Source organism: Giraffa tippelskirchi, chromosome 7, assembly GCF_054371585.1.
Source record: "Giraffa tippelskirchi isolate mGirTip1 chromosome 7, T2T-mGirTip1v1.2.pri, whole genome shotgun sequence".
In the NCBI taxonomy this organism is placed as follows: domain Eukaryota; kingdom Metazoa; phylum Chordata; class Mammalia; order Artiodactyla; family Giraffidae; genus Giraffa; species Giraffa tippelskirchi.
The window spans coordinates 80954461-80979636 of record NC_137281.1 but is presented as its reverse complement, the minus strand read 5'-3'; the positions used below and the strand labels follow the sequence as shown (position 1 = coordinate 80979636).

General features: G+C 40.4%; 1 protein-coding gene across 12 annotated transcripts in view; it reads right to left on the bottom strand.

Moving 5' to 3' along the window:
• Window positions 1-24354, bottom strand: part of MAP2K5 (mitogen-activated protein kinase kinase 5) — a 262303-nt gene extending 237949 nt beyond the window's left edge. For all 12 annotated transcript variants that reach the window (XR_014060033.1, XR_014060035.1, XR_014060034.1 and 9 more), the window contains exons 1-3: window positions 23558-24354; window positions 17185-17233; window positions 624-691 (exon numbers count right to left, since the gene is read on the bottom strand). Coding sequence is in view for 9 of the 12 variants with exons in the window: in XM_081511849.1 (XP_081367975.1) it covers window positions 624-691; window positions 17185-17233; window positions 23558-23692 (252 nt within the window). In the remaining 3 variants the exon portion in view is untranslated. The remainder of the gene's footprint in view (window positions 1-623; window positions 692-17184; window positions 17234-23557) is intronic.
• Window positions 24355-25176: the final 822 nt, after the last annotated feature.

Sequence of the window (25176 nt, the reverse complement as noted above, 5' to 3'; positions counted from 1 at the left end):
GAAATGTATCCTTTTTTCTTGTTTATCTACTTTGGCCCTGAGACAAATGTTAATGCAAATTTTCACTGAAATTTGAAACACAAAAGAAAAGTCATTTTGGGATATATTCAAATCACTCAGATTCAGTAAGTAACCCTGTAGTTCGTTTTAGGGTGGGGTGGTTAGTGCATAAAATCACTGACAGTACATCTGTAAGTCATGTATCCACATTAAGCCAGCAGCTACATTATAACTACAGTCTGTTTGGAAGGGGTAAAAGAGATCTCCAGTTGAAAGTAGATTTTGAAAAATATTTTAGAGCCCAGGGGTTCATTTTTAATGAGCCGTTACTTTAAGTACTGCATAAAAAATACAGGAAATTGATAGTCCATTTAGTCTGCACCATACCTAATGCAAAAGTCATTAAGATGCATTATTCTTAATGTTCATGATATGATCAGTAAGTGTCTTTTGAAAAGAATGCCCTTAACTTTCACGTAAGGAAATCTTTAAAAATTTTACATATTGTATAGAAAAATGTTAAGAGCAACTGTGATTTACTTTCATATCTTCACTACATCAAGAAGCTGCGTCCTCAATCACACTGAGATTCTTAGAGAAGTCCTCAGTAGCAATGTACTCACATATGACAGCATGGCCTTCATTTCTTCATCGCTTCTCACCGTAATTCGATCACCATCTTCGTCTTCATCTGTTTAAAAAGCAACAGAATGTAAGTGATAAGGTTTTTTAATATACAAAAACCATGTCAGCTGGAAACATAATACAACTGGTTTGTACAACTTGATGTCCACATCCTCAACACTGTATTTTGCAGATGTTGACGTTATTAGTTTGTTGTTTTGGTTTCTTTCTTCAGAATACAACAGAATCTCAATAAAGAACTATAAATTTTAGAGACAGCTGAAAATTAAAATATTGCTCATGTCATTTATGACATGAACCTAAGTTAAAGTAAATATAGGGATTTCCCTGGCAGTCTAGTGGTTAAGACTCCGAGCTTCCACTGCAAGGAGCATGGGTTCAATCCCTGGTCAGGGAACTAAAATCACACATGTTGCATAGCACAGCCAAATAAATAAATAAACATTTTAAAAATGAAGTAAATACAACTGGAGTAAGAACACGTTTAGCTTGAAGAACTTTAAAAACTGAAGAAAGGCCAGTCTTATTCAACTATTAGTATTTTTTGCTTTCCCACACGGCACCCTATCCCTCTATTTCTCCATTCTTCCTCTCTCCCGGCAATCTGTCATGTCATAACAGCACAATAAAAATGGCTGTCATCTACTGAACACTACTATAACACAAGGCACTGTGATTTACGCTCCATACACCCTTAAAAGCCTCATAACGATTCTATGATGTGGACAACATGACTTGATTATTAACACTCCCTTTTTACAGAACTGAGAGCCCAGTGTAAGGTTAACTTACAAAACAACTCTAAAACAGTTCTCCTCATAACCCACTTGATCTTGTTGCTCTCTCTCATTTTCTGAACTGTTTCACGTATACTGAGTACTTGATGACCACAGAAAGCTTCAAATGGTAATTTGCACTACTGTGAAATCATTTAAACGGTCTTAAAACTAGTGGATAATAAGACTTCACAAAATACTGAACAAGAACGGGTAAATCTGAGTAAGTGCATCATCAAAGGAGCCACATCCAAAACAATGTACTGATTTCACTGATCCTTCCCTTAATTAAAATAGTTGTGAAATATGTCTTCAAAACTGCTTTCAGAACCTGAAGAGAAATCAAGCAAAAATATCAGATCTTGTTTTTGGTCCCAAATGAAACTGTCCACATCTGATCACTCACTCACCTACACTATCTGCCGGGCAGAATGACTTCTGGTTATTTCTAAATATTTAGTTAGTTACTTCATCCTTCTAAGGATAAAGGTCTGTCAACAGCAAAACACCATACTTGGTAGACTCTAAATGTACAGTTGAGAGAAAAATGCCAAAAACATTTTGAGCAAGGGCAACAAGATGGAAGACGTACACAGTCCCCAAGGGGACTACGTGGAAGGGACAGGCTCTCTCTCAAACGGATGCCTCAGTGTTGTGCACTTGCTAAACCGAGCTAGTATTTTATTTATTTGTTTATTTATTTATTTATTTATTTTGGTCACTCTTGGGCATCTAATTGCTGATTCGATCAGAGGCAGAGAACCTGATCCCAGGCCTGGAGAAAAAGACAAATCTCTCATCATAAAGAGAATAAGCTAGCACGAGATGCTCTGAGAACTCTTACTGAAAATATAGGGGGAGTTCAGTTTAGCACTTGGATCTTAGCCCACCACACCTCAGCAGGCCCTCCCTCCTGCGCAGCTGCAGTTTTTAAGATAGCCCACTGTTTGGTGACCAGGCCATGGGAATCCTAAGAGGGAGATTGTTTTCTCTCCTAAGTAGCCTATTTCAGAGCACAACGCTACCTTCTTTTTCTCCCTCACAGTCAACAGCAATCTGACAGTACAAGGGAAAGCAGCACCTGAATTTGTCCTGTTCAGTGACCAAGCCAACAGCTCTCACTGGGGTATTCCCTCCAAAGTAACTGTTCTAGATCCTAGATACAGGTTCACTCCTGCAGAGTTCCCCAACTGGATGTAAATCAGTATCACACTGAATCTTTACCTAGCTAGGAGCTGCAACAGTCACCACTGGTATTACCTACCAAGAGCTGCCTATCCTAAGTATAAATGGCACACAGTGGTCACCTTCAGCAACAAAAAAGGCATATTCCTAAGGAGGTTACATATATAAAGAACTACACAGAAATCTAGCATTTTCCTTCCCTTTCTTTCTTTCTTTAAGCTATAGGCTAGAGTCAAACTGGGAGAAAAATGCTGTTCTAATTTTGGAAACAGAGAGAGTTTCTACATACGTTCCAGAAACTAATATTTTCAAGGTTAAGTCAAAAAGCTGTCACATAAATGCAGGAAACAAAGGAGAAAAAAACACATAGTGTACAAAGGAATATAATGTTCCATATCACCACATATGAAAGCACTTTACATTTTGTGTTTTAAAAGCAAGTTAAATTCTCAGTTTGGATATGGACTAAAATGATTAGTTCTTGATAAAGTCCTGAACTTGGTAAAATTTTCAGTCTGAACAAAGTAGCTTTATGTAAACCTCATCTCTACACCAGAGCTAGCTGTAGAGATGGTGGCTACAAAGGGACAGATTATCTTCAAATCTCAATACACACTAGACCTCAATAAGGTACTGTCCACATGGTATGAAGAAGTACTTGGAGCTTAATAAAACAGATGAAGAATCCTTTTATAATTTGTAAAGAGAAGGCACAGATTTCAGAAAAAAAAAATGTTTAAATCACAGTCTCTCTAAATCAGTAACAATAACAACAAAAATAATTCTCTAAGCTCTCAAAGCCTGGGCTTGAACCTTTAAGGCTACTTAAAACCAAAGATTCTATAATTCTAAAATTCTATGAAATCACTGAAGGATTATTTCAGTTATCATAAATAATCTGGTAACTGTGAGGAAAGTCAGTTACCAGAATAATCTCTTTACTTAGCAGTTCTGTAGAAAGCAGCTATGAAACACTAAAGTGCACTCCACTTTAAGTGGACAGAAAAAACTTAGGACAAAACGCCAGAGCAGCTTTGATGCAAACCTAAATTGCTGTCTCATAAGGAGACAAGGTAACTTGAAAGAGGCATTCTAACAAAGCCTGAGAATAAAATCAGGTTTATATGACACAGTGATTAGTAGTTCTCATGGACTAATGAGAGGCTCCATTTTATGTAGGTACTACTTTCCCTTACAGATTGCTCTTTGAAGGACCGTCTGCTTCATTCTTTAATAATTGCAATTAGTAGTTTTACTGAAGACTCCTTGTTCTTGTCAGAAAGGAGACTGAGTTGAAAAAGTAATTACACTAAGAGAAGACAAATGATTCTGGCCCAAAGGCAAAATCCAAGCCATGATGGCAACCCAACAGCAAATCACTGGTCTTGAAATTTAAAACGAGAATACACTTCTCTCTAAAGACAAGGAATTCTGAGAAAGACATACAAATGGCCAACGGGTACACAGAAAGGTGCTCCACATCTCTAATCATCAGAGATATGCAAATCAAAACTGAGATGAGGTATCCCCTCACACTTGTTACACAGCTATCATTAAAAAGACAAGAGAGAACAAGTGTTGGTGAGAATGCAAAGGAAAGAGAACCCTCGTGTACTGTAGGTAGGAATGTAAACTGATACAACCACTGTGGAAAATAGTATGTGGTTCCTCAAAAAATTAAAATTACAACTAATATATGATCCAGAAATTGTACTGCTGGGTCTATATCCAAAGGAACTGAAATCAGAAGCTTACGGAAATATCCATACTCCAGTACTCATTGTATTTGAGCATTCTTTGGCACTGCCGTTCTTTGGGATTAGAATGAAAACTGACTTTTCCCAGTCTTGTGGCCACTGCTGAGTTTTCCAAATTTGCTGACATATTGAGTGCAGCACTTTCACAGCATCATCTTTTAGGATTTGAAATAGCTCACTGGAATTCCATCACCTCCACTAGCTTTGTTCGTAGTGATGCTTCCTAAGGTCCACTTGACTTCACATTCCAGGATGTCTGGCTCTAGGTGAGTGATCACACCATCATGATTATGTGGGTCATGAAGATCTTTTTTGTATAGTTCTCCTGTGTATTCTTGCCACCTCTTCTTATTATCTTCTGCTTCTGTTAGGTCCCTACCATTTCTGTCCTTTATTGAGCCCATCTTTGCATGAAATGTTCCTTTGGTATTTCTAATTTTCTCGAAGAGATCTCTAGTCTTTCACATTCTATTGTTTTCCTCTATTTCTTTGCATTGATCGCTGAGGAAGGCTTTCTTATCTCTCCTTGCTATTCCTTGGAACTCTGCATTCAAATGGGTATATCTTTCCTTTTCTCCTTTGTTTTTCATTTCTCTTCTTTTCATAGGTATTTGTAAGGCCTCCTCAGACAGCCATTTTGCCTTTTTGCATTTCTTTTTCTTGGGTTTTAGAAAAGGCAGAGGAACCAAAGATCAAATTGCTAACATCCGCTGGATCATTGAAAAAGCAAGAGAGTTCCAGAAAAACATCTATTTCTGCCTTATTGACTATGCCAAAGCCTTTGACTGTGTGGATCACAATAAACTGTGGAAAATTCTGAAAGAGATGGTAATACTAGACCACCTGACCTGTCTCTTGAGAAACCTGTATGCAGGTCAGGAAGCAACAGTTAGAACTGGACATGGAACAACAGAACATGGAACAATTGGACATGGTTCCAAACAGGAAAAGGAGTACGTCAGGCTGTGTATTGTCATCCTGCTTATTTACCTTATATGCAGAGTACATCATGAGAAACCCTGGGCTGGATGAAGCACAAGCTGGAATCAAGATTGATGGGAGAAATATCAATAACCTCAGATATGCAGATGATACCACCCTTATGGCAGAAAGTGAAGAACTAAAGGGCCTCTTGATGAAAGTGAAAGAGGAGAGTGAAAAAGTTGGCTTAAAGCTCAACATTCAGAAAACTAAGATCATGGCATCTGGTCCCATCACTTCATGGCAAATAGATGGGGAAACAGTGGCAACAGTGGCTGACTTTGTTTGTCGGGGCTCCAAAATCACTGCAGATGGTGTATTCAGCCATGAAATAAAAGACACTTACTCCTTGGAAGGAAAGTTATGACCAACCTAGACAGCATATTAAAAAGCAGAGACATTACTTTGTCAACAAAGGTCCGTCTAGTCAAGGCTATGGTTTTTCCAGTAGTCATGTATGGATGTGAGAGTTGGACTATAAAGCTAAACACTGAAGACTTGATGCTTTTGAACTGTGGTGTTGGAGAAGACTCTTGAGAGTCCCTTGGACTCCAAGGAGATCCAACCAGTCCATTCTAAAGGAGATAAGTCCTGGGTGTTCATTGGAAGGCCTGATGTTGAAGCTGAAACTCCAACACTTTGGCCACCTGATGCGAAGAGCTGACTCATTTGAAAAGACCCTGATGCTGGGAAAGATTGAAGACGGGAGGAGAAGGGGACGACAGAGGATGAGATGGTTGGATGACATCACTGACTCAACAGACATGAGTTTGGGTGAACTCTGGGAGTTGGTGATGGACTGGGAAGCCTGGCATGCTGCAGTCCATGGGGTCGCAAAGAGTTGGACACGACTGAGCGACTGAACTGAACTGAACTCATTGTATTATTACTCACAATAGCCAAGATATGTAAACAACTCAAGTATCCATCAATGGATGGATGGATGGATAAAGAAGATGTGTACACATACATACATACGTACACACACACACATACACACACAAATACAAACACATGAATATTACTTAGCCATGAAAAAGATGGGTGTCCTTTCATTTCTGACAACATGGATGAAGCCTGATGACATTATGCTAAATGAAATAAGTTAGAGAAAGACAAATACTGTATGATATCACTCATATGTGGAATCTAAACTGAAATTCAGGGTTACCAGGGGTTGTAGAGTGGGAAAACAGGGAGATACTTGTCAAAGGGTATATACTTACGGTTATAAGATTAACAAAGTGTAAGGATCCAATGTACAGTATGGTGATTATTGCTAATAACACTGTATTACATACTTGAACACTGCTAACAGATCTTAAATGTTCTCACTACAAAAAAGAAATGCTAATTATGTATCAGGATGAACATGTTAGCTAACACTACAGTGGTAATCATTTTGCACTATATAACAATCAAATCAACATGTTATATACCCTAAACTTTCATGTTATGTGTCAATTATATCTCAATAAAGCTGGAAAAAAGTTTTAAGTGGACAATGAATTGAGAGAAACGAGAAGTTAATAAAGGGTAAGAAAGTAGAACTACATACCAAGCAATTTAGTATGACAATAACTTAAAATACTTTTCTGAATAAAAAGTAGGATATACATAGTCAGCCCATCTATCAAAGACTCTGGCTGGGCCTATCAAACTGGATTAGCTATAAAAAGTACACTAGCTGGAACCATCAATCATAAAAAACTACTACAATGGCAGAAAGAGTTTCAAAGGTATAAATATATTGAAGAACACTAGGAAGCCAATGCACTAAGTAAAGAGAAGTAGAAAAAAATAATTGGAACTCTTTTTGTCTTACACATGGAGGTTCTTTGCCATCTGACCGAAAAAGCATTACTAGATATGACCAAGAAGAGAGGGAAGGGAAGCACTCTGATACACTGGTTCACAATGAGAATTCCAGCCTTCTCTAGTTGCCTGGAGCATAGTAATATGATTTTCCAGCACATTAGGGAAGCAAAAGTAGAACCAGAAAGTCGATGTACTGGCTGGATTCTGTTAATGTCACTTAAAATGGAGGAAAAAAATCCTAGCAAGATACCAAATAGAGTGCAGCAGATGGTAAACAAATATTATGAAGCAATCTTCACAAAATCTGCAGTGTGTCACAAATATACAAAATGGCAGAGTTTGGGAAAAGAGAATCATAACAGGCCATATGTTGGTAGCGATTTTCTTCGAAGCAACATGCAATCCAAAAGAGAAACCAAGAGGAGGAACATAAAGGCCCAATAGAGGAGAGGCAGCCTCAGGTGAGGAGCGGTCAGAATGGCAAGCAGAGTTCCTACTGAGTAAACAGCAGACAGACAGCAGATTCTGGGGAGCTCTCAGGCACACTACACCCACTGCAGTGGCAGGGCTCAAGTCAGCTTTCGAGAGAAATAATTCAGCTTCTGCCAAGAGCCACAGAAAGTTAAGACAATACTGTAGTTTATTTGTCATGCATCATATTACTTCAGTGCCAGGTAAGAAGGGTCAATTAGAACTACAGTAAAGGCATTTTTCTAAGGCAAGAGGAAAGAAACGAAAACAGAGTTGTAGAGGTTAAAAAAGACATCAACAGGAAATTATCAGAATACCTGTCAAGTTTAGAACCCTTCTCAGGGTCTAAGATCTGGTCAGGGCTGGAGGCCATAGTTTCTAAGGCTAAATCTTCATATCCATGAGTTTTAATTTAGCTCCATGCCTCCCATCTCCTGAATCCTTCTTCTTTGCTTCCTCTTTCTTTCCAAAAAAATATGTAAGTGCCCACTATGTCACAGGTAATGTTCTGGACACCGGGGATAACAACAGTGGAAAAAGGAAAACACCTGCCCTCTCGGAGGTTATACCCTACTTGAGAAAGACTTGAAAGGGGTGAGGGGATGAACCACACAGGTATCTGCGGAAAGAATGTTTCAGGCAGCGAGGCAGAAGAATACCTGACATGCCTGAGAGACTGAAAGAAAGCCAGAGTAGCGGGAACAGACTGAGAATAAGATGAAGGAGAGAGAGACAAGTTCACAGGAGTCATGATGGAGCAGAGCTGGGGGCAGATGAGAAAGGGCAGGGCCTTGCAGGACTTGGCTTTCACTCCTGAGTGAGACAGAAACCCTGGAGGGTCTTGAGTGCAGTGATCTCACTTAACTTCTAAAAGGATCACTTTGGCTGCAGTCTGAGGAAGAGGCTATGTGGAGGCAAAGCAGAAACAGGAGACAAGTCAGGGGACCACGGTCCTAGTCCAGGTAAGAGGTGATGGTGGCCTGAACCAAGTTGAGATTTTGAGCAGTCATTACATGCTGGATATATTTTAAAGGTAGACCCAACAGCATTTGCTGATGGATGAGAGACAGAAGGCGTGTCCTTACTATTTCATTCCTTCAACCATTCATACATTCCAGAAGCACAAATTGAGAGTTTACTATGTGCCAGGTGCTATGCTGGGTTTCTAGTGATTCAAAAGTGAGCAGTACTGGGACTTCCCTGGTGGTCCAATGATTAATACTCTGTGCTTCCACTGCAGGGGACACGAGTTCAATTCCTAGATGGGGAACTAAGGCCCTGGCAAGCCGTGGGGTGCAGCCAAAAACCCCCCTCAAAAACGAGCATCACTATCTACTGCCCTTAAGGAACTAGCCTGGTGGTGCTTGGGTAAAGGACTTAAACTTCTAAATTCTCATGTAAACAGCCAGACTACCAATACTTACTACTACTACTACTACTAATAACTAATAGGACTACCAATACCTACTACTACCATTAACAACTATTCTCATAAGACTAAAAATGTTTTGGACTTTTTGCATCAGTGATATTTCAAAATAAAATTTCAATAAATTAAAGCTCCCTTTATAATGTCTCAAATTCTAAGAATACACAATTAGCTTTTACATGTTAATTTTTTTTCCACCAGCAATGGGGACCATTTAAAAAATTTATTAGATATTTTGATGGGTCATTAAAAGGTATCTCCAGGCCACATCCAGGATGGTCTTGTCCCCTGTGTTTTTCTTTTTTTAACTGGAGTATAGCTGATTCACAATGTTGTGATAGTTACAGGTATACAACAAAGTGATCAGTTATACATATATACGTATCTACTCTTTTTTTAGATTCTTTTCCCATATAGGCCACTACAGAGTATTGAGTAGAGTTCTCTGTGCTATACAGTAGGTTCTTATTAGTTACCTGTTTTATATATAGTAGTGTGTATATGTCAATCTCAATCTTCCAGTTTATCCCTCCCACCACCCGCCTTTGCCTCTGATGACCATAAATTTGTTTTCTACATCTGTGACTCAACTTCTGTTTTGTAAATAAGCTCATTTGTATCTCCCTTTTTTAGATTCCACACATAAGTGATATTATATATTTGTCTTTCTGTATCTGACTTACTTCACTTAGTATGACAATCTCTACATCCATCCATGTTGCTGCAAATGGCATTTTTGCTCCTTTTTATGGCTAAGTAATATTCCACTGTGGGTTTCTCTGGTGGCTCAGTGGTAAAGAATCTGCCTGCCAATGCAAGAGACGTGAGTTTGATCTCCAGGTCAGGAAGAATCCCCCCGCAAAGGCAATGGCAAGCCCCTTCAGTCTTCTTGCCTGGGAAATGCAGGACAGAGTCTGGCGGGCTGCAGTCCAGGGGGTCGCAAAGAGTGGGACACAACTGAGTGACTCAACAAAGACAACAAATATTCCATTGTATATAGCTTACATGTTAATTTTTAGACTCAGTGTATGTCTAATGTGAATTACAATTTTTCATTAACCTACCCAGTTTTACTTGTAAGCAAACAGTTAGCTTTTAGATACGGTACAGTATAAGAAAATAATGCTTCATTTTCCCCAGAAATTCATAAAACAACTGAAAAGGATTCTATTCAATGAAGAGTGAGTATAAAACGGTCACAGTTAAAGAAAAACAAAATAAAGATTTATCCTAAAGTCGTATTTTCCCAACCACAACTCAGGCACATGGCTTGACCAGTGTGAAGATATCCATATGAGGGCTATAGATCAGAATATATGATGTCAGAGTATCCCAGAAAAGTGGGACCTTATGGTATTTATAGGTATAAGTCAGCATTTGTCTACATAGACTTAAAATACATCTATCAAGTCAACAGTAAGATTTTTACTGTCCAGCAACACCAGCCCAATTGTAATTTTATACTAGTAACTTGTCTAGAGAAAATCCAGGGAGAGGAACACATGTAACTGATATGCACAGGAAACTCACTAGCAGGCACAGTTGACTTTTCTCACCTCACGTGTTGGTGTACTCATTAATCTGTTAATGAAACTGTGAAAATCAGCAGGGATCTTTGGACCTATATGAATGTCAAGCTCCTATAGCACACATAGGGCTCACACACGCAAACATACAAGATGTTTTATGGTTATGGAATTTAGCTTCATCTCAGAAGTGTTCTCATATCTGGGGAAAGACAAATTATTCAATAACCAGCATGGAATCAACTGTCTGTCTTCTTGAAACATAAAGTTGGATTGCCACTTGACTCCTCCTTGCACCAAAATAAACTGAAGATGATACAAAAATTTTTTTAAAACTCCTCTGCCTTTGTAATAAAATATATGTTGTTTTACTAAAAAAATCCACACGAATACACATATAAACATACATATTTACATACATACCTAAAAGTGTGTATTTAACCTCATTAAAGTAGAAAGAAAAAAGAATTTGAATTAATGTTTCTCCAACATCTTGGAATGTGGAAGGCCTTTTGAAGCATGACATAAATTCAGAAGTCACAAAATATGACAAACCAGACCATGCAAAAATTTTAAACTTCTCCATGGGGAAAAAAAAAAGAGAGAGAGAGAAAAAAAGACCAAAACAAGCTGAAAGGAAATCGATAAACTAAACAAAAATATAACATCTAAGGCAAAGGACCAACTTTCTTAATATTAGAAAGCTCTTAAGTCAACCTGGAGGGAGGGGATAGGGAGAGAGGTGGAAGGGGGGTTCTGGAAGGGGAAAACATGTACACCCATGGTAGATTCATGTCAATGTATGGCAAAACAAATAAAATAATAATAATAATAATAAAAGAAAAGAAAAGAAAGACACAAATAATCTAAATAGAACAATGGGCAAAGGTGATAAATAGTTCACAGAAATTAAATACAAATGACCAAAATATAAGTGAAAAGATCCTCAAGCTCATTTATAACTGAAGAAATACAAAATAAAATTATAATAATCTTTTTCACATATCAAATTGACATCAACTAAAAAGTTTATTGGACCCAGATTTAGTGAGGGTAGAGAGAAATGGGCATTCTTGAGCACTGCTGGTGGGAGTGCAAATTGGCTCTACCTTCTAAAGAACAACATGGAAATAGCTATTAAAACATAAAATACGGTACTCTTTGTTTCAGGAGTTCCAAATCCATTTCTACACTGTGGAAAGTCGTAAGAGACAATGCTGTTGTTGACTGCAGCATTTTTTTTCTAATGCTATTAAAAAAACCTGATAACATCTTAAACTTAAAACTGGTCCACCAACAGGTTAAATAAATTAAATTACAGCCATAGAGAGTATCCAAAAGAATGAAGTTGATTTGTATACACTTACATTAGAAAGAGACCCAATATATACTATTAAGTAATGGCAGGGGCAACTAGCTGCAATACTGTATATATTATATATGAGGAAATATCTGGAAAGATACAGAAGAAACTGTTAACTAGGGAATTGGGGATGGGGACTTTTCCCTTTGATACTGACTGAACTTTTTTTAAGATCATCTTCTTAACTTCAAAAAACAAAAAACTAGACACTGTATATTGAAAAGTAGTACTTTCACCTAAAAGTGGTAAAAAGAAAAAGAGGTTTGAGGTCATTAATCCAAAAGGTAAGTCTGGCATGAATGGGGACTCCTTCCCCTCATTCACCCCTAAATCCCCTTAGAAATGCTATCCCCAGGAATAGCAATCAGAAAGAATATAGCCACTTACAGACCCTCTGCCCTTTCAGGACAAGTGTGGGAATTTGATTTTGGATCCTGAATTGTCCACCACCAACCAGTTATATCCCATGGCTGAGTAACTGCACAAATAATCCAAAAAAAAACAAAGCAAATTTTTTACTTAACTTTAGGTTACATGCATTTTACAATTCTCTTTTGAACATGGACATATATAACATTCCACCTTATTCAACAAGGGTGTTTCTACAAGGCACAAAGTATACCTGTTCCTCAGTATGCACAGGGTATTAGTTCCAGAACCACATCCCTCCCGCTCTACCACAAACAGGATACCAAAATCCGTGGACTATCAAATCTCTCACATAAAATGATGTCATACAGTTGGCAGATGTGGAACCTGTGGATATACAGGGCCCACTGTACTAAGAAGAGAACAAGAGTGAAATAAAACGTGGCCCCTGTCACCAAGCCATCAAAATCTAGGGCGGATGGGAAACAGGCACATAGCCAACTGGAGGGCAGGCCCAGTAGGTCACCTGCTCCAGTGAAGTGCCCAGAGAGATGAACCACACCTGTAGGGGCCGGGGGTTTCCCCAACAAGATGGCATTTCTCAGAACTGACCTTCCAGTAAGAGAACCTTAACCCTTCCCCTCTTCTCCACTTACTCTTTTTCTCTACATTTATGCAGAAGAGGTAAATTTGACACTGTCCTTTCTCTCGTCACTTAATTATATCACTAAATATAATACCACCTCTTTTGTATAGGTTAGTGTTGGGTATACTTTGCAGGGCTTCCTGGTGGCTCAGTTGGTAAAGAATCCACCTGCAATGCAGGAGACCGCCTGCAATGTAGGAGACCTAGGTTTGATCCCTGTGTCAGGAAGATCCCCTGGAGAAGGAACTGGCAACCTATTCCAGTATTCTTGCCTGGGAAATCCCATGGACAAAGGAGCCTGACACGTTACAGCCCATGAGGTCCCAAAGAGTTGGACACGAATTAGTAACTAAACCATCACACTTAGCAGCCTTAAATATATTACCATAAATATCTTAAAGTTTTATTTATTCAAGATTTGTTCCATCATACCATAAACTACAGAAAGAGCACAAACATTTCAGCAAATTAGCATATAAACCACATCTTTCCAACTATCAATGTTTTTTGCACATAGATTTCATTCATTAGTACGGATCTTTGGTACAGAAAATAAGGTCACCCTAGAACACTCATGAAAGAAGCCTGCGTAGGATTTTAAGTCTATAATGGAAAGTCCACAACAATCTGAACACAATACAACGAAGATCTATCATTACTTTGTCTCTGTGTATTTTTGTTCTTATTCTTGCCACCTAAAACTGGTCTAGAAGCTGATGGGTATAGAGCCACTGCCTTTGTTATGGGGGTAAAAAAGTAAAGATCTCTAAGAAGTTAAACCTAGAAGTTTAAACATTTCTTCTGTTAGTGTTAAGTATACTTTTCAGTGTTTAATATATTACCATAAATATTTCTTTGATCAAAGTTTTACTTATTCAAGAGTTGTTCCATCACACCCATAAACCACACCTAACACCCTTCACGGGCTTTCAACATACTTGGTTACAAAGGCTGCAAGTTTCATGCTCAAACAGAACCGTATTTGTATATGGACTCTACCACTTCCTAGCTGATCACTTTCAACAATCTCTTTATGTCTCTGAGTTTCAGTTTCCTCACAAGGTGTAATTTTCCTACCTTACACAATTATTGCAAAGATTAGCAACAATCCGGGTACATCATCTAGAACACTGTCTGGCACACAGCTGCCCATCAATTAGTTCAGTTCAATTCAGTCATTCAGTCATGTCTGATTCTTTGCGACCCCATGGACTGCAGCACTTCAGGCCTCCCTGTCCATCACCAACTCCCAGAGTTTACTCAAATGCATGTCCATTGAGTTGGTGATGCCATCTAACTATCTCATCCTCTGTCATCCCCTTTTCCTCCCACCTTCAATCTTTCCCAGCATCAGGGTCTTTCCCAATGAGTCCATTCTTCACATCAGGTGGCCAAAGTATTGAAGTTTCAGCTTCAACATCAGGCCTTCCAATGAACACTCAGGACTGATCTCCTTTAGGATGGACTGGTTGGATCTCCTTGCAGCCCAAGGGACTCTCAAGAGTCTTCTCCAACACCATAGTTTGAAAGCATCAATTCTTCAGCGCTCAGCCTTCTTTATGGTCCAACTCTCACATCCATACATGACTACTGGAAAAACCATAGCCTTGACTAGACGGACCTTTGTTGACAAAGTAATATCTCAGCTTTTTAATACGCTGTCTAGGTTGGTCATAACTTTCCTTCCAAGGAGTAAGTGTCTTTTAATTTCATGGCTGCAATCACCATCTGCAGTGATTCTGGAGCCCCCCAAAATAAAGTCTGCCACTGTTTTCACTGTTCCCCCATCTGTTTGCCATGAAGTGATGGGACCAGATGCCATGATCTTAGTTTTCTGAATGTTGAGCTTTAAGCCAACTTTTTCATTCTCCTCTTTCACTTTCATCAAGAGGCTCTTTAGTTCTTTTTCACTTTCTGCCATAAGGGTAGTGTCATCTGTATATCTGAGGTTATTGATAGTTCTCCCGGCAATCTTGATTCCAGCCTGTGCTTCATCCAGCCCAGCGTTTCTCATGATATACTCTGCATATAAGTTAAATAAGCAGGGTGATAATATACAGCCTTGACATACTCCTTTTCCTATTTGGAACCAGTCTGTTGTTCCATGTCCAGTTCTAACTGTTGCTTCCTGACCTGCATCAATAAATGATAGCTAAAATAATCAGCATTACTACTATGAACTCTGACTCTGAAAGCCAGAAAGGCACAGGTACATCAAGCCACTTGGAGGGATACAGAAAGGAAGAAGTAGAAAAAGCAAGGTAAGATTCTTTTTTGCCTCACCTAAAAACAATCAGAATGCACAACATCAAGAATTATGACAACTCTTAGAACAAATCTCGACAGTGGCTGAGAATATACACATGAGAAATTCCACTTTATCACTTACTAGCTGTGAGACTTAAACAAGCTACTTAGAGAGTAGCACAGAGCAAATAACAGTCCTTCCAAGTACTTCATGGGTATCTTGTGAAGGTTAAATTAAATGAGATAACCCATGGAACACTCTTAACACAGCATCTGGCAACAGTTAAGTACCCCAAATGTAAACTACCAGATCATCCATGAAATCCTTGGCACCCCCAAGGAGTTACCACAGGTGTCTGAAGAGCTTGCAACACTAACATGTATTTCAGATATACATACTATTTTTCAGTAGTATATGGAGTTCAGTGTGGTTAATACAATACTCTTCTTTATTAATTATTTTAAGAGTTCTACTCAAGTAGCTTTTAAAACCATGAAGTGATTGTTGAAAAATATTCAATAGAGAATACTGAAATAGCAATAGAGAGAAAGCTAAAGCAGGAAGTGTGTTCATTTAGTCAGTTCTTCCCCCACTACAGCCCCAAGCCTGCTTTTCAGGAGAAACCACTGGAAAGCGCTGTAGAGGGCACCTCTTCAGATCTTTGTCTCAATGTGTACACGAAGTTGGGAAGTGGAAGTAGGGAATAAATATGGGATCATACTATATTTAATCAAAATGGGATCATACCATACATATTTTGTTTATTAACAGTATATCCCAAAAATATTTCCATGACAATGTTTAAAATTCTCATTCTTTTTAGCCACCGCTTAATGCTTCAGACCATGGTTAATTAATTAATTAATTAATTATTCTAGGCATTTAGCTTACCTCTAAATTTTTTGTTTTTAAAAATAATTCCAGGGAATTCCCTGTGGCCTAGTGGTTAGGGTCTGATGCTTTCACTGCTGTGGCCCAGGTTCAATCCCCGGTCAGGGAACTGAGATCCCACAAGCCTTACAGAGCAGCCAAAATTAAAAAAAACAAATAAATTCCACAATGAATACTTTGTTTGAAGGACATTCAACACATGTGTAGGTATTTCTGTTGGACAGTTTCCTAAAAGTGGATCTGTCCTGTCAAAGGTTTTGAACATTCTATATTTTGGTATTGTCAAATTGTCTCCAAGAGAACATAAATAAAAGAGAGGACCTTGTACTCTCTGTCATTAACCATCTGCTTAAAAAACAAGAACAAAAAAGATACAATCATGTGGAAAAATGGTACATTTTTCCACAAGGAAAAGCAGACCACATCTTCAATAAAAGATGAGGCCACAGTTCCAAACCTTTCTTTATCCTTCCCAACACCAGAGGCCCTGTGCTACTGACTAAACTCTCATCCTACTCAGCCTTTCACATACCCCTGGCTTATGTCAAAACCAGTTTTCTAGTACATCCTGCTCCCACCTCAGGCCCCAAGCCAATTGGTTTGGCGAGGGGGACGGGGGGGAATGACTCAAGACCTGAAGGGCTGCTGTCCCCATCCAAAAGCCTTGCCAAGACCCACTAAAGCAGAATTATTCCACGTAACATTCACTTAATTGCTCTCCTCTGTTGCTGTTTTAAGGTAGCAAAGGATTAAAATATTTTCATCAATAATCATTGGCCTACAGGTAGTTTACACGTTTCATTTTGTCCTACAATATTATTAGGAGCAAGAGCAAATAAAGGTCATGTTGGTAATTAAAGCTATATTATAGAATATGCACACCCAAGATATGATTAAATAAGAAAATATTACTCGGTTCAGTATCATCATTAAACTTGCATTAATTTATAAATATTTAAATGTACCATATGATGATCATAAATAATCCGTTTTTGTCAGTTTCTAAAGTAACGCAACCCATAAACCCTTTGAAAAATTACTGCAGAAAGAAACAGTCAAAGTATATAACCCAGACTTACATTCAAATGCTGTGGTTGTTGCTTCAGGCAGAACCTGGCCTATCACATCCTAAACAAAGAAAAAATAAAGAAACACAATTAGCCATCTTCTTTACTGCTAACATGTGGCAAATCCTAGAGGAAATATGAGAACCTGGAAAAGATTTTTGAAATGTTGGCATAAACTATAAAAACATTAGCACATAATCACACTTAGCCCAGCAATCTAGGTCCAGAGTTTAAATCTCTATTCTAGAGTTTAAATCTTTTCTAGGGGAGGGGATCATTAAAAAGTCCTTTCCACTCTGTATTAATAATGTAAGTTTTTACCCTGGATTCAATAGCATAGACAAGTACATTGCTGCGCATTTACCAAAAAAAAAAAAAAAACAGGTTTCTTCTATGGGAAGCTATAGAAGGAATGTACTGTTAGTAGAAAAAGAGGTTTCAGGAGCCCAACTGGCCTGGATCTGAATCTCAGCTCTGCACTAAACAAGCTGTGTGACTGGGAACAAATTACTCATCCTCTCCGAGCCTGAGTTTGATTATCCTCCAATATGGGTCTATAATGCTTATGGTACTTGTGTTTATGCTCAGTCACTAAGTCGTGTCCTACTCTTTGCAACCCCATGAACTACAGCCCATCAGGCTCTTCTGTTCATGGGATTTACTAGGCAAGAATACTGGAGCGGGTTGCCATTTCTTCCTCCAGGGGATCTTTCTGACCCACGGATCAAGCCAATGTCTCCTGCACCTCCCATACTAACAGGAAGATTCTTTACCACTGAACCGCTTGGGAAGCCCAGTGCTTATGGAGGTAATGTAAAAAGTATTAAATACTGTAATAAACATGAACTAACCTAATACACCATAGATCTTCAACAAATGTAGTTCTTGATATGTAACTAACAATACCATGCCTTGCACTCATAATGGGAAGAGTTTGAAAAACAAGTTTCCATGATGATGATGTAAATCTATAATACTGCATTTAATACAAAGAATTATCAACCTCTACTCTGCAACTGAGAAACATATTTAATGACATCAAAATAGAGTTAATCTAGCCTACAAAAGAAGTGCATATAACTTGGTATCAATGTTTAAATGAACTTGTAAAGTTGAAAACACTTGAAAAATAGTCTACAGAGACAGTTTATTTAAAGGGGTACAGAACACCTTCGAGAAACAGCTCTGGGAAAAGTGACCCTCCATGATGTCCAGTCCAACCCAAATGGTCTACACACTTCATTGCTCTCAGGGAGCTCTGCCACAAAGTCCCTCCTGAGCTGTGCCACAACTGGCACCAGGCCTAGGTGACAAAGCTGCTAGCAGTATTTCTCAGCAGGGCACCCACAACCCTTCCAAGCAGAGCACTTAGCAGTGTGGTGGCTGCAACTTCCTTCTAAAAGCAGTCCTTTAGAAGCTTTTGCTGCAGTGGCAATTTGCATAATAGCCTTGTCTCTACTCTGTGTGTGTGTGTGTGTGTGTGTGTGTTAAGTAAATCTGTGCATATAAAACTGATCAAAAGGAACTATCTTAGGCAGTCCTCACTCATTAGAGCCAAAAGAGATTTTTTTTTCTTTAGTCTTAGCAAATGAAACAACTTTTTGAGGAAGTATCTGTAAAAGATTTTAGTATTGAAAAAAAAATTCTTTCTAGATATTTGTAGGTAGAAAGTATCTACTGACAGGTAAATGAAAACTGCTGAGTTCATATGGAATACACAGGCAACCAGTGCAAAGCCTGAGAGTGTGTGGAGGAAAGCCAAACTGCTAGGCTTGGACCGTGGCTCTGCTGTTTAGGCACTGAGTGACTGGATCTCTCTAGGCCTCCATTTCCTTCTGTGTAAGATGAGATCATAACTGTACCTACCTCATAGGACTAAAAAGTTAATATTTATAAAGTGCTTACAACAGTGCCTAGCACATGGTAAGTGCAGTGTTAGTGTCTGTTAAATAAATAAAACAGTCACTGATGACTGGAACATTACAAATCTTAGCTCATAACAAAACCCTAAATTTCAGCACCGGACAATCAATGGAGGATAATCTCTGGTTCACTTAATCTTTCTACGCATTTACCTAGGACTAGCCCGTATTGGTTTAAAAAGGGGGAGAGAAGGGCGAACACCCTCCATCTTCCCAACTCTCCAAGTCTAGGTTGTGACTGCTTACTTTCAGACAATCAATCTCGAGGTATGAACCCTACAGAATTAGCAAACTAACTTAGGATCCTTCCTACTTATGAATAGTAGATCCCCATCAAATGACAAATTTCCAACAACTATTTGAACACATTGCTGGGCATCAATGACCTCCTTTGCCCATCAAATAAACAAGGAGCCACACAAACTTTACATCTAACATGGAGAAACAGAGAAAGAAAAAGCAAGAATCGTGAGAGAATCATGAGAATCACATGAACATAACCAGCCACCTTGTTCTGTTAAAGCAAATAAAGTGGAGCTATCGTGATGACAAAGCGGTAAAAAGTTGGAAAATAAAACACTATCTCCTGGTCTTTTCTAACCAGGCACATCCAACTTTATGCATATTTTCCAGTTGTATTTTAAGTGATTAATTTCAACATGACCCTGTCTTATTCTCAACATTTTACCCAACCTAAAGAAGCTTTGGGTTTACACAACTGGATGGTGATCATTTCTTGATCTTTTTCTTCTCCTTCCTTTCAGTCAAGCCAATGGCAAACCAAAAATATTAAGAGAGCATCCACAACATGCCAGGAGCACAAAGATAACAAAACTGTAGGTAACAGAAGAATAAGACTTACTCCTTGACATCAGGAAGATTATAATCTGTCACAAAAATAGAGACAAACCTGAAAGACTAACAATTCAGAGCACTTACAGTTCCCCGATGGCTCAGCTGATAAAGAATCTGCCTGCAATGCAGGAGACGCAGGTTCAACCCCAGAGTCAGAAAAGATCCCCTGGAGAAGGAAACAGCAACCCACTTTCATTCTTGCCTGGGAAATCCCATGGACAGAGGAGCTTAGCAGGCTACAGTCCAAGGGGTCTCAAAGAGTCAGACATGACTGAGCAACCAAGCATGCATAGCATGATAAAAGGGCCAAATAAAAGACATAAACTAGCAAATAGTAGTTGTTAAGTCAGAAGGCAGGAAAAATCACAGGCTCAGTTAAGACAGACACTTCACAGATAAGAGGAAATGTGGGCTGGAACTTGGGAGAGAGGATTCAGAGGAAAGGGGGAATGTTCTCTCCTACTACTCACCAATCCAGACCTCCTGCACAATTTTCCCCAAACTGGGGATTGTGTCGCCAAAAAAGAGGTGAAACACGGAAAGCTGAAAAACAGATAACCCAAATGCCTCTGCCCGAGAGGACCAGCCAGTCCCTAACTATTTCAGACAAAGGACACAGCCACCATGGAGGCCCAGTGACTTCCCCAGGGAGTCCCAGCCATTTGGGAGAGCTATGAGTGGTGCCCTCAACTACTGACTCCGAGTCCAAAACACCCTCAGCTCCAGTTGACTCAGTGACTACAAATTGCTTCTGGCTTCCGTGTCTGGTTCTGCCACAAACTAGCCGTGTGGCTTTATCATTTTCCTCATCTGGGTTTCACGAGTCCTCATTTGAAAAATGACGTGAGGACAATTACATCAGACTGAAGGGGAACAGTGCAGATTTAATTTGGCTTAAAATTTTAAGGTTCCCAGCCAAAAACGCTGATGTGACTGCTGGTTTCTTGCTGAAGGTAAACCTGGAAAAGAGAGCTCAGGGGTCCTGCAAGATTTGAGCTCGCAGTTCAAATAACTTGATATACAGCACAGCACCCACTGTCACAAGCCCTGCATCAGGCCTTCCCAACATAATATGCTCCACCTGAGCTTACCTGAGTAAGCACATGTAAAGGCACCTTGCACTCTGAGCTCTCAATCATGGAACTGTCGTGCAAGGTTTACTTTTAGGCCAGTCATCCTTGAGCCAATGTATAACTAAGAGATGCCCAGGCCCTTTCTCTTCTGTTGCTATACCAAAAACACTTAGAACTTAGTAAGCTCTAGGTTGTTGCAAGTACTTTACAGGTATCAACTGCCCTAGAACTCAGAACTCTATGAGGTTGGCACTACTTTTATCCCCCAACCCTATTGTTTTCTTTTTACCAGTGAAGAAACTGAAATACAGAAAACAATTTCTCAAGTGAGTACGGTAAGGCTTGCAATTTAAACCCAGTCAGCCTGGCTCAGGAATCTGTTTGCAACACTGTACCATTCTACTTGGGCTCATTCTACTGGTGGCTCAGTGGTAAAGAATATGCCTGCCAATGCAGGAGAAAATGTGGGTTAAATCCCTGAGCTGGGAAGATCCCCTGGAGAAGGAAATGGCAACCCACTCCAGTATTCTTGCCTGGGAAATCCCATGGACAGAGGAGCCTGGTGGGCTACAGTTCATGGGTTCGCAAAGGGTTGGACACCACTGAGTGACTAAACAACAACAACCATTCTACTTAAAAGAATACCTTCTGTTGTCTCAGATGAGTAAAGTCAAAGAAATCTCATGTCTTTCTCATCAAAGACAATCTCAGTTAATCTTTACAAGTCTTTGAGGCAGGTATCATTACTCCTAATTTACAAGCAAGAAAATTTAGGCTCGGAGAACAGTGACTTGCCTAGTTATAGTTAAATCCAAAGTTCTTGATTCAAAACCTACTGTGCTGTCCACAAAACCATAATGGTGTGCATCCTCTTTGAAGCTCCCTCATAAGCATATCTTTCAGGGTCCTAGGTAGCACCAGAAACAGAGATGTCTGTCTCCTCTAAAATTTTATCATCTAGTGGAGGGGACCAACAAAATTAGCACAAATCCCATGTACTTTGCCAGAAAGTTGTGGCACACAGAGGAGGGGCATGTGACCAAGACCAACGCAGAGGAAAAGTGAAGCTTGACTCTGAAGGACAGGTAGGAGTGGACTAGCTAAAGAAAGAGGCCAAGTGGACATGGCCTGCGCACCTTGGAGAACTCAAGGTTAATTCTATGTATCTGGAGGACAGGATGCTCATGTGGGTATAGTGAGAGATGAAGCTGGTGCCAAGCAGGCATGAGCCAATCAAGATGGGTCCAGAGGACCATGCCAAGGAGCCTGGGCCTTACCATGAAGGAAGAGATCAAGAAGCAACAGTCAGAACTGGACATGGAATAACAGACTGGTTCCAAATTGGGAAAGGAGTACATCAAGGCTGTATATTGTCACCCGCTTATTTAACTTATATGCAAAGTACATCATACAAAATGCTGGGCTGGATGAAGCACAAGCTAGAATCAAGATTGCCAGGAGAAATACACAGATGACACCACCCTTATGGCAGAAACCAAAGAAGAACCAAAGAGCCTCTTGATGAAAGTGAAAGAGGAGAGTGAAAAAGCTGGCTTAAAACTCAACATTCAAAAAACAAAGATCATGGCATCCAGTCCCATCACTTCGTGGCAATCAGATGAGAAAACAATGGAAACAGTGACAGACTTTATTCTTTCGGGCTCCAAAATCACTGCAGATGGTGACCGCAGCCATGAAATTAAAAGACGCTTGCTCCTTGGAAGAAAAGCTTTGACCAACCTATACAGAATATTAAAAAGCAGAGACATTACTTTGCCTACAAAGGTCCATCTAGACAAAGCTGTGGTTTTTCCAGTAGACATGTATAAATGTTAGAGCTGGACTATAAAGAAAGCTGAGTGCCAAGTCTAACATTCCATTTTATTTGAAATACATTTTGAATATTTATTATAAAAGTAAGGCTTCACTGAGTCTTAAAAGTACATTTTAACATTCCTGAAATAACACCTCTATTTTAACATCTCTGAAATTGGGTTTTGTACAATGTGTGGCATGTCATAGTTTAATGGGCTGCATTTTTTCTTCATTTTACTTCTCTTTGTTTCTTCACATAAAACACTGTCTTAAAACTTAGGACACTTTAGGTTTGCTAAAACGTGATTGGTTAGACTTGTCTTCTTTCTTTTTTCCACTAGTTACCAAGTTTAGAGAACTCAGTAGAAAGGCCTGGAATCCGGCCAGGGACATTCCACAAAACTCTCTTCTAGATTCAGCTTTGTGTATCTCAGTTGGTTGCTTCTGTGTAAAAAATTTTATCCCGGTCCAGGCTGAGTTCCTTGAGGGCAGGGGTCCAATCTGATTCATCTCTACTTCCCCAGGGACCTCAACACTTGTCAGATTTCAGTCCATGCAATTAATCAATGCTTGTGGAAGCAATAAAACTGCCCCCACATGGAGGCCAGCAATGGGCACTAGCTCAGGCCACCAGGGTAAGATTCGGTTATCACAGTGCTGACTACCCCACAAATGCCTCCCCCCACTCTCTAGGACTGAGACACTGAGATTAGCACTCACCAGCACATCCCTGAAGAGTAGCTGCGGCCCAGAGTGCACTGTCCAGTCCACCGCTCCACTATTGGGAATCTTGATGCGAATCACCAGCACTTGGTTCTCCATGGCATGGAAGGGGCCAAGGACCAGCCACAGCATTACAGGTTAAAGGGGTTCACATCCTGGTAGGGGGCCCCCTTCCCCCTGGTTAGACGAGGTGGGGGGCGCCAAGAGGTGCCAAGAGGACCAAGGGTCAGAGCACTGAGGGGGAGGAGGAGTGAAGAGAGGAGGTGGTCCGGAAGCAGCCCGCAGGCTCGGCTCGGAGCCAGGCCCAGGCTGTAGGGGGTTGAGAGACGTCTCCTGATGAGCGTGGACGGGGTAAGAGGCAGAAGCCAGGAGGAACTAGCGGAGGTCAGAAGGTTCTGGAGTTGGAGAAGATGGCAAACGGGATCGTGCAGCTCTCTGCCGTCTGTGTGGATGTGAGGGAACGGCAAAGAGAGGACCTCGTTTTAGGGAGATAACAGCGGCAGGTGTCCACTCCTCCTTAAGAGGAGCGGAGGGTCCCCGACTTGAGGGGACTCAGTTCGGGGCTGTTAGGAAGGAGTCCCAGGGCCGCCGGACCAAAATAAAGGCGAGCGGACCGTCCCCGGGAAGGCCGGGGACGAGTCCTCTGCCCCACCTCAGCCAAAGTGCGCGGGGCGTGAGACTCAGCCGCGGCCATCCGAGGCCAGCGTCTTGGCGGCGGCAGCGGCAGCGGCGGAGACAGGAGGGGTAAGACGGAGGCAGGAGGGGGAAGGCAGCGGCGAGGGCACTGTTACTCCGGAACCAAAACGCGCGGCGCCGGAACCCCGGGAGCCGGGGAGCGGACCCGCCTCCCGCGGCGCCATGTTGGAAGAGGGCAGCTCCCGGCCGGCCCCGCCCCCGCGCGTCGCGGGATGGGACCAGAGGAGCAAGTGCTTGGTGCTGGGGCTGGAGTGAGGGATCAAGTGGAATACTCTTTCGCTAGACCCGAGAGGTCGCGAAGTGACCATCCACGGAGACGACCCTTTCCTTTCCCGGTCCTGATTAAAGTCGTCGAGGTAAAAGCATCTAACAGAAGAAGGAGGAAAGTGAACTAGGGCAGGGATCAGCCAAAAGTCGATTGATGACTTCAAATGCGTACTATTTGCCTGTACAGAAGCCTAGAAAAATAGAACTGCAGCTCTCGTTAATTCCTGCTTTATCAGCCCGTGTACTTAAATATTCGCGGAGTTTGTGCATCAAATGATCAAGAACAAGGTTGCCTTTTTTCCTTCTTCCAAGATACAGATCTAGAGATCATCTGTCTCCCAAATGAGTAATGTGACTGTGGATTTTTCAGTGAGGTTCTTTACCCCACGGTTGCCCTAAAATACCAAACAGCCCCCTATTGAAAAGCAACAGGAAAGAAATTCAGTGATGAGGTAAAACTGCCTAGGGACATTTGGAGTTGTGGCATCATCTTTTCCTATTAAACCGTTGCAAATATCCTAGACAGTCCATAAATTTTCACCTAGACAGCAATGTTTACACAATCGGTGATATCACAGGCAGTAGCAATAACCCTTGATTATTTTTAAATGCCTTGTTAACCTCAGATTTTTAAATGCACAATTTTGTTGATC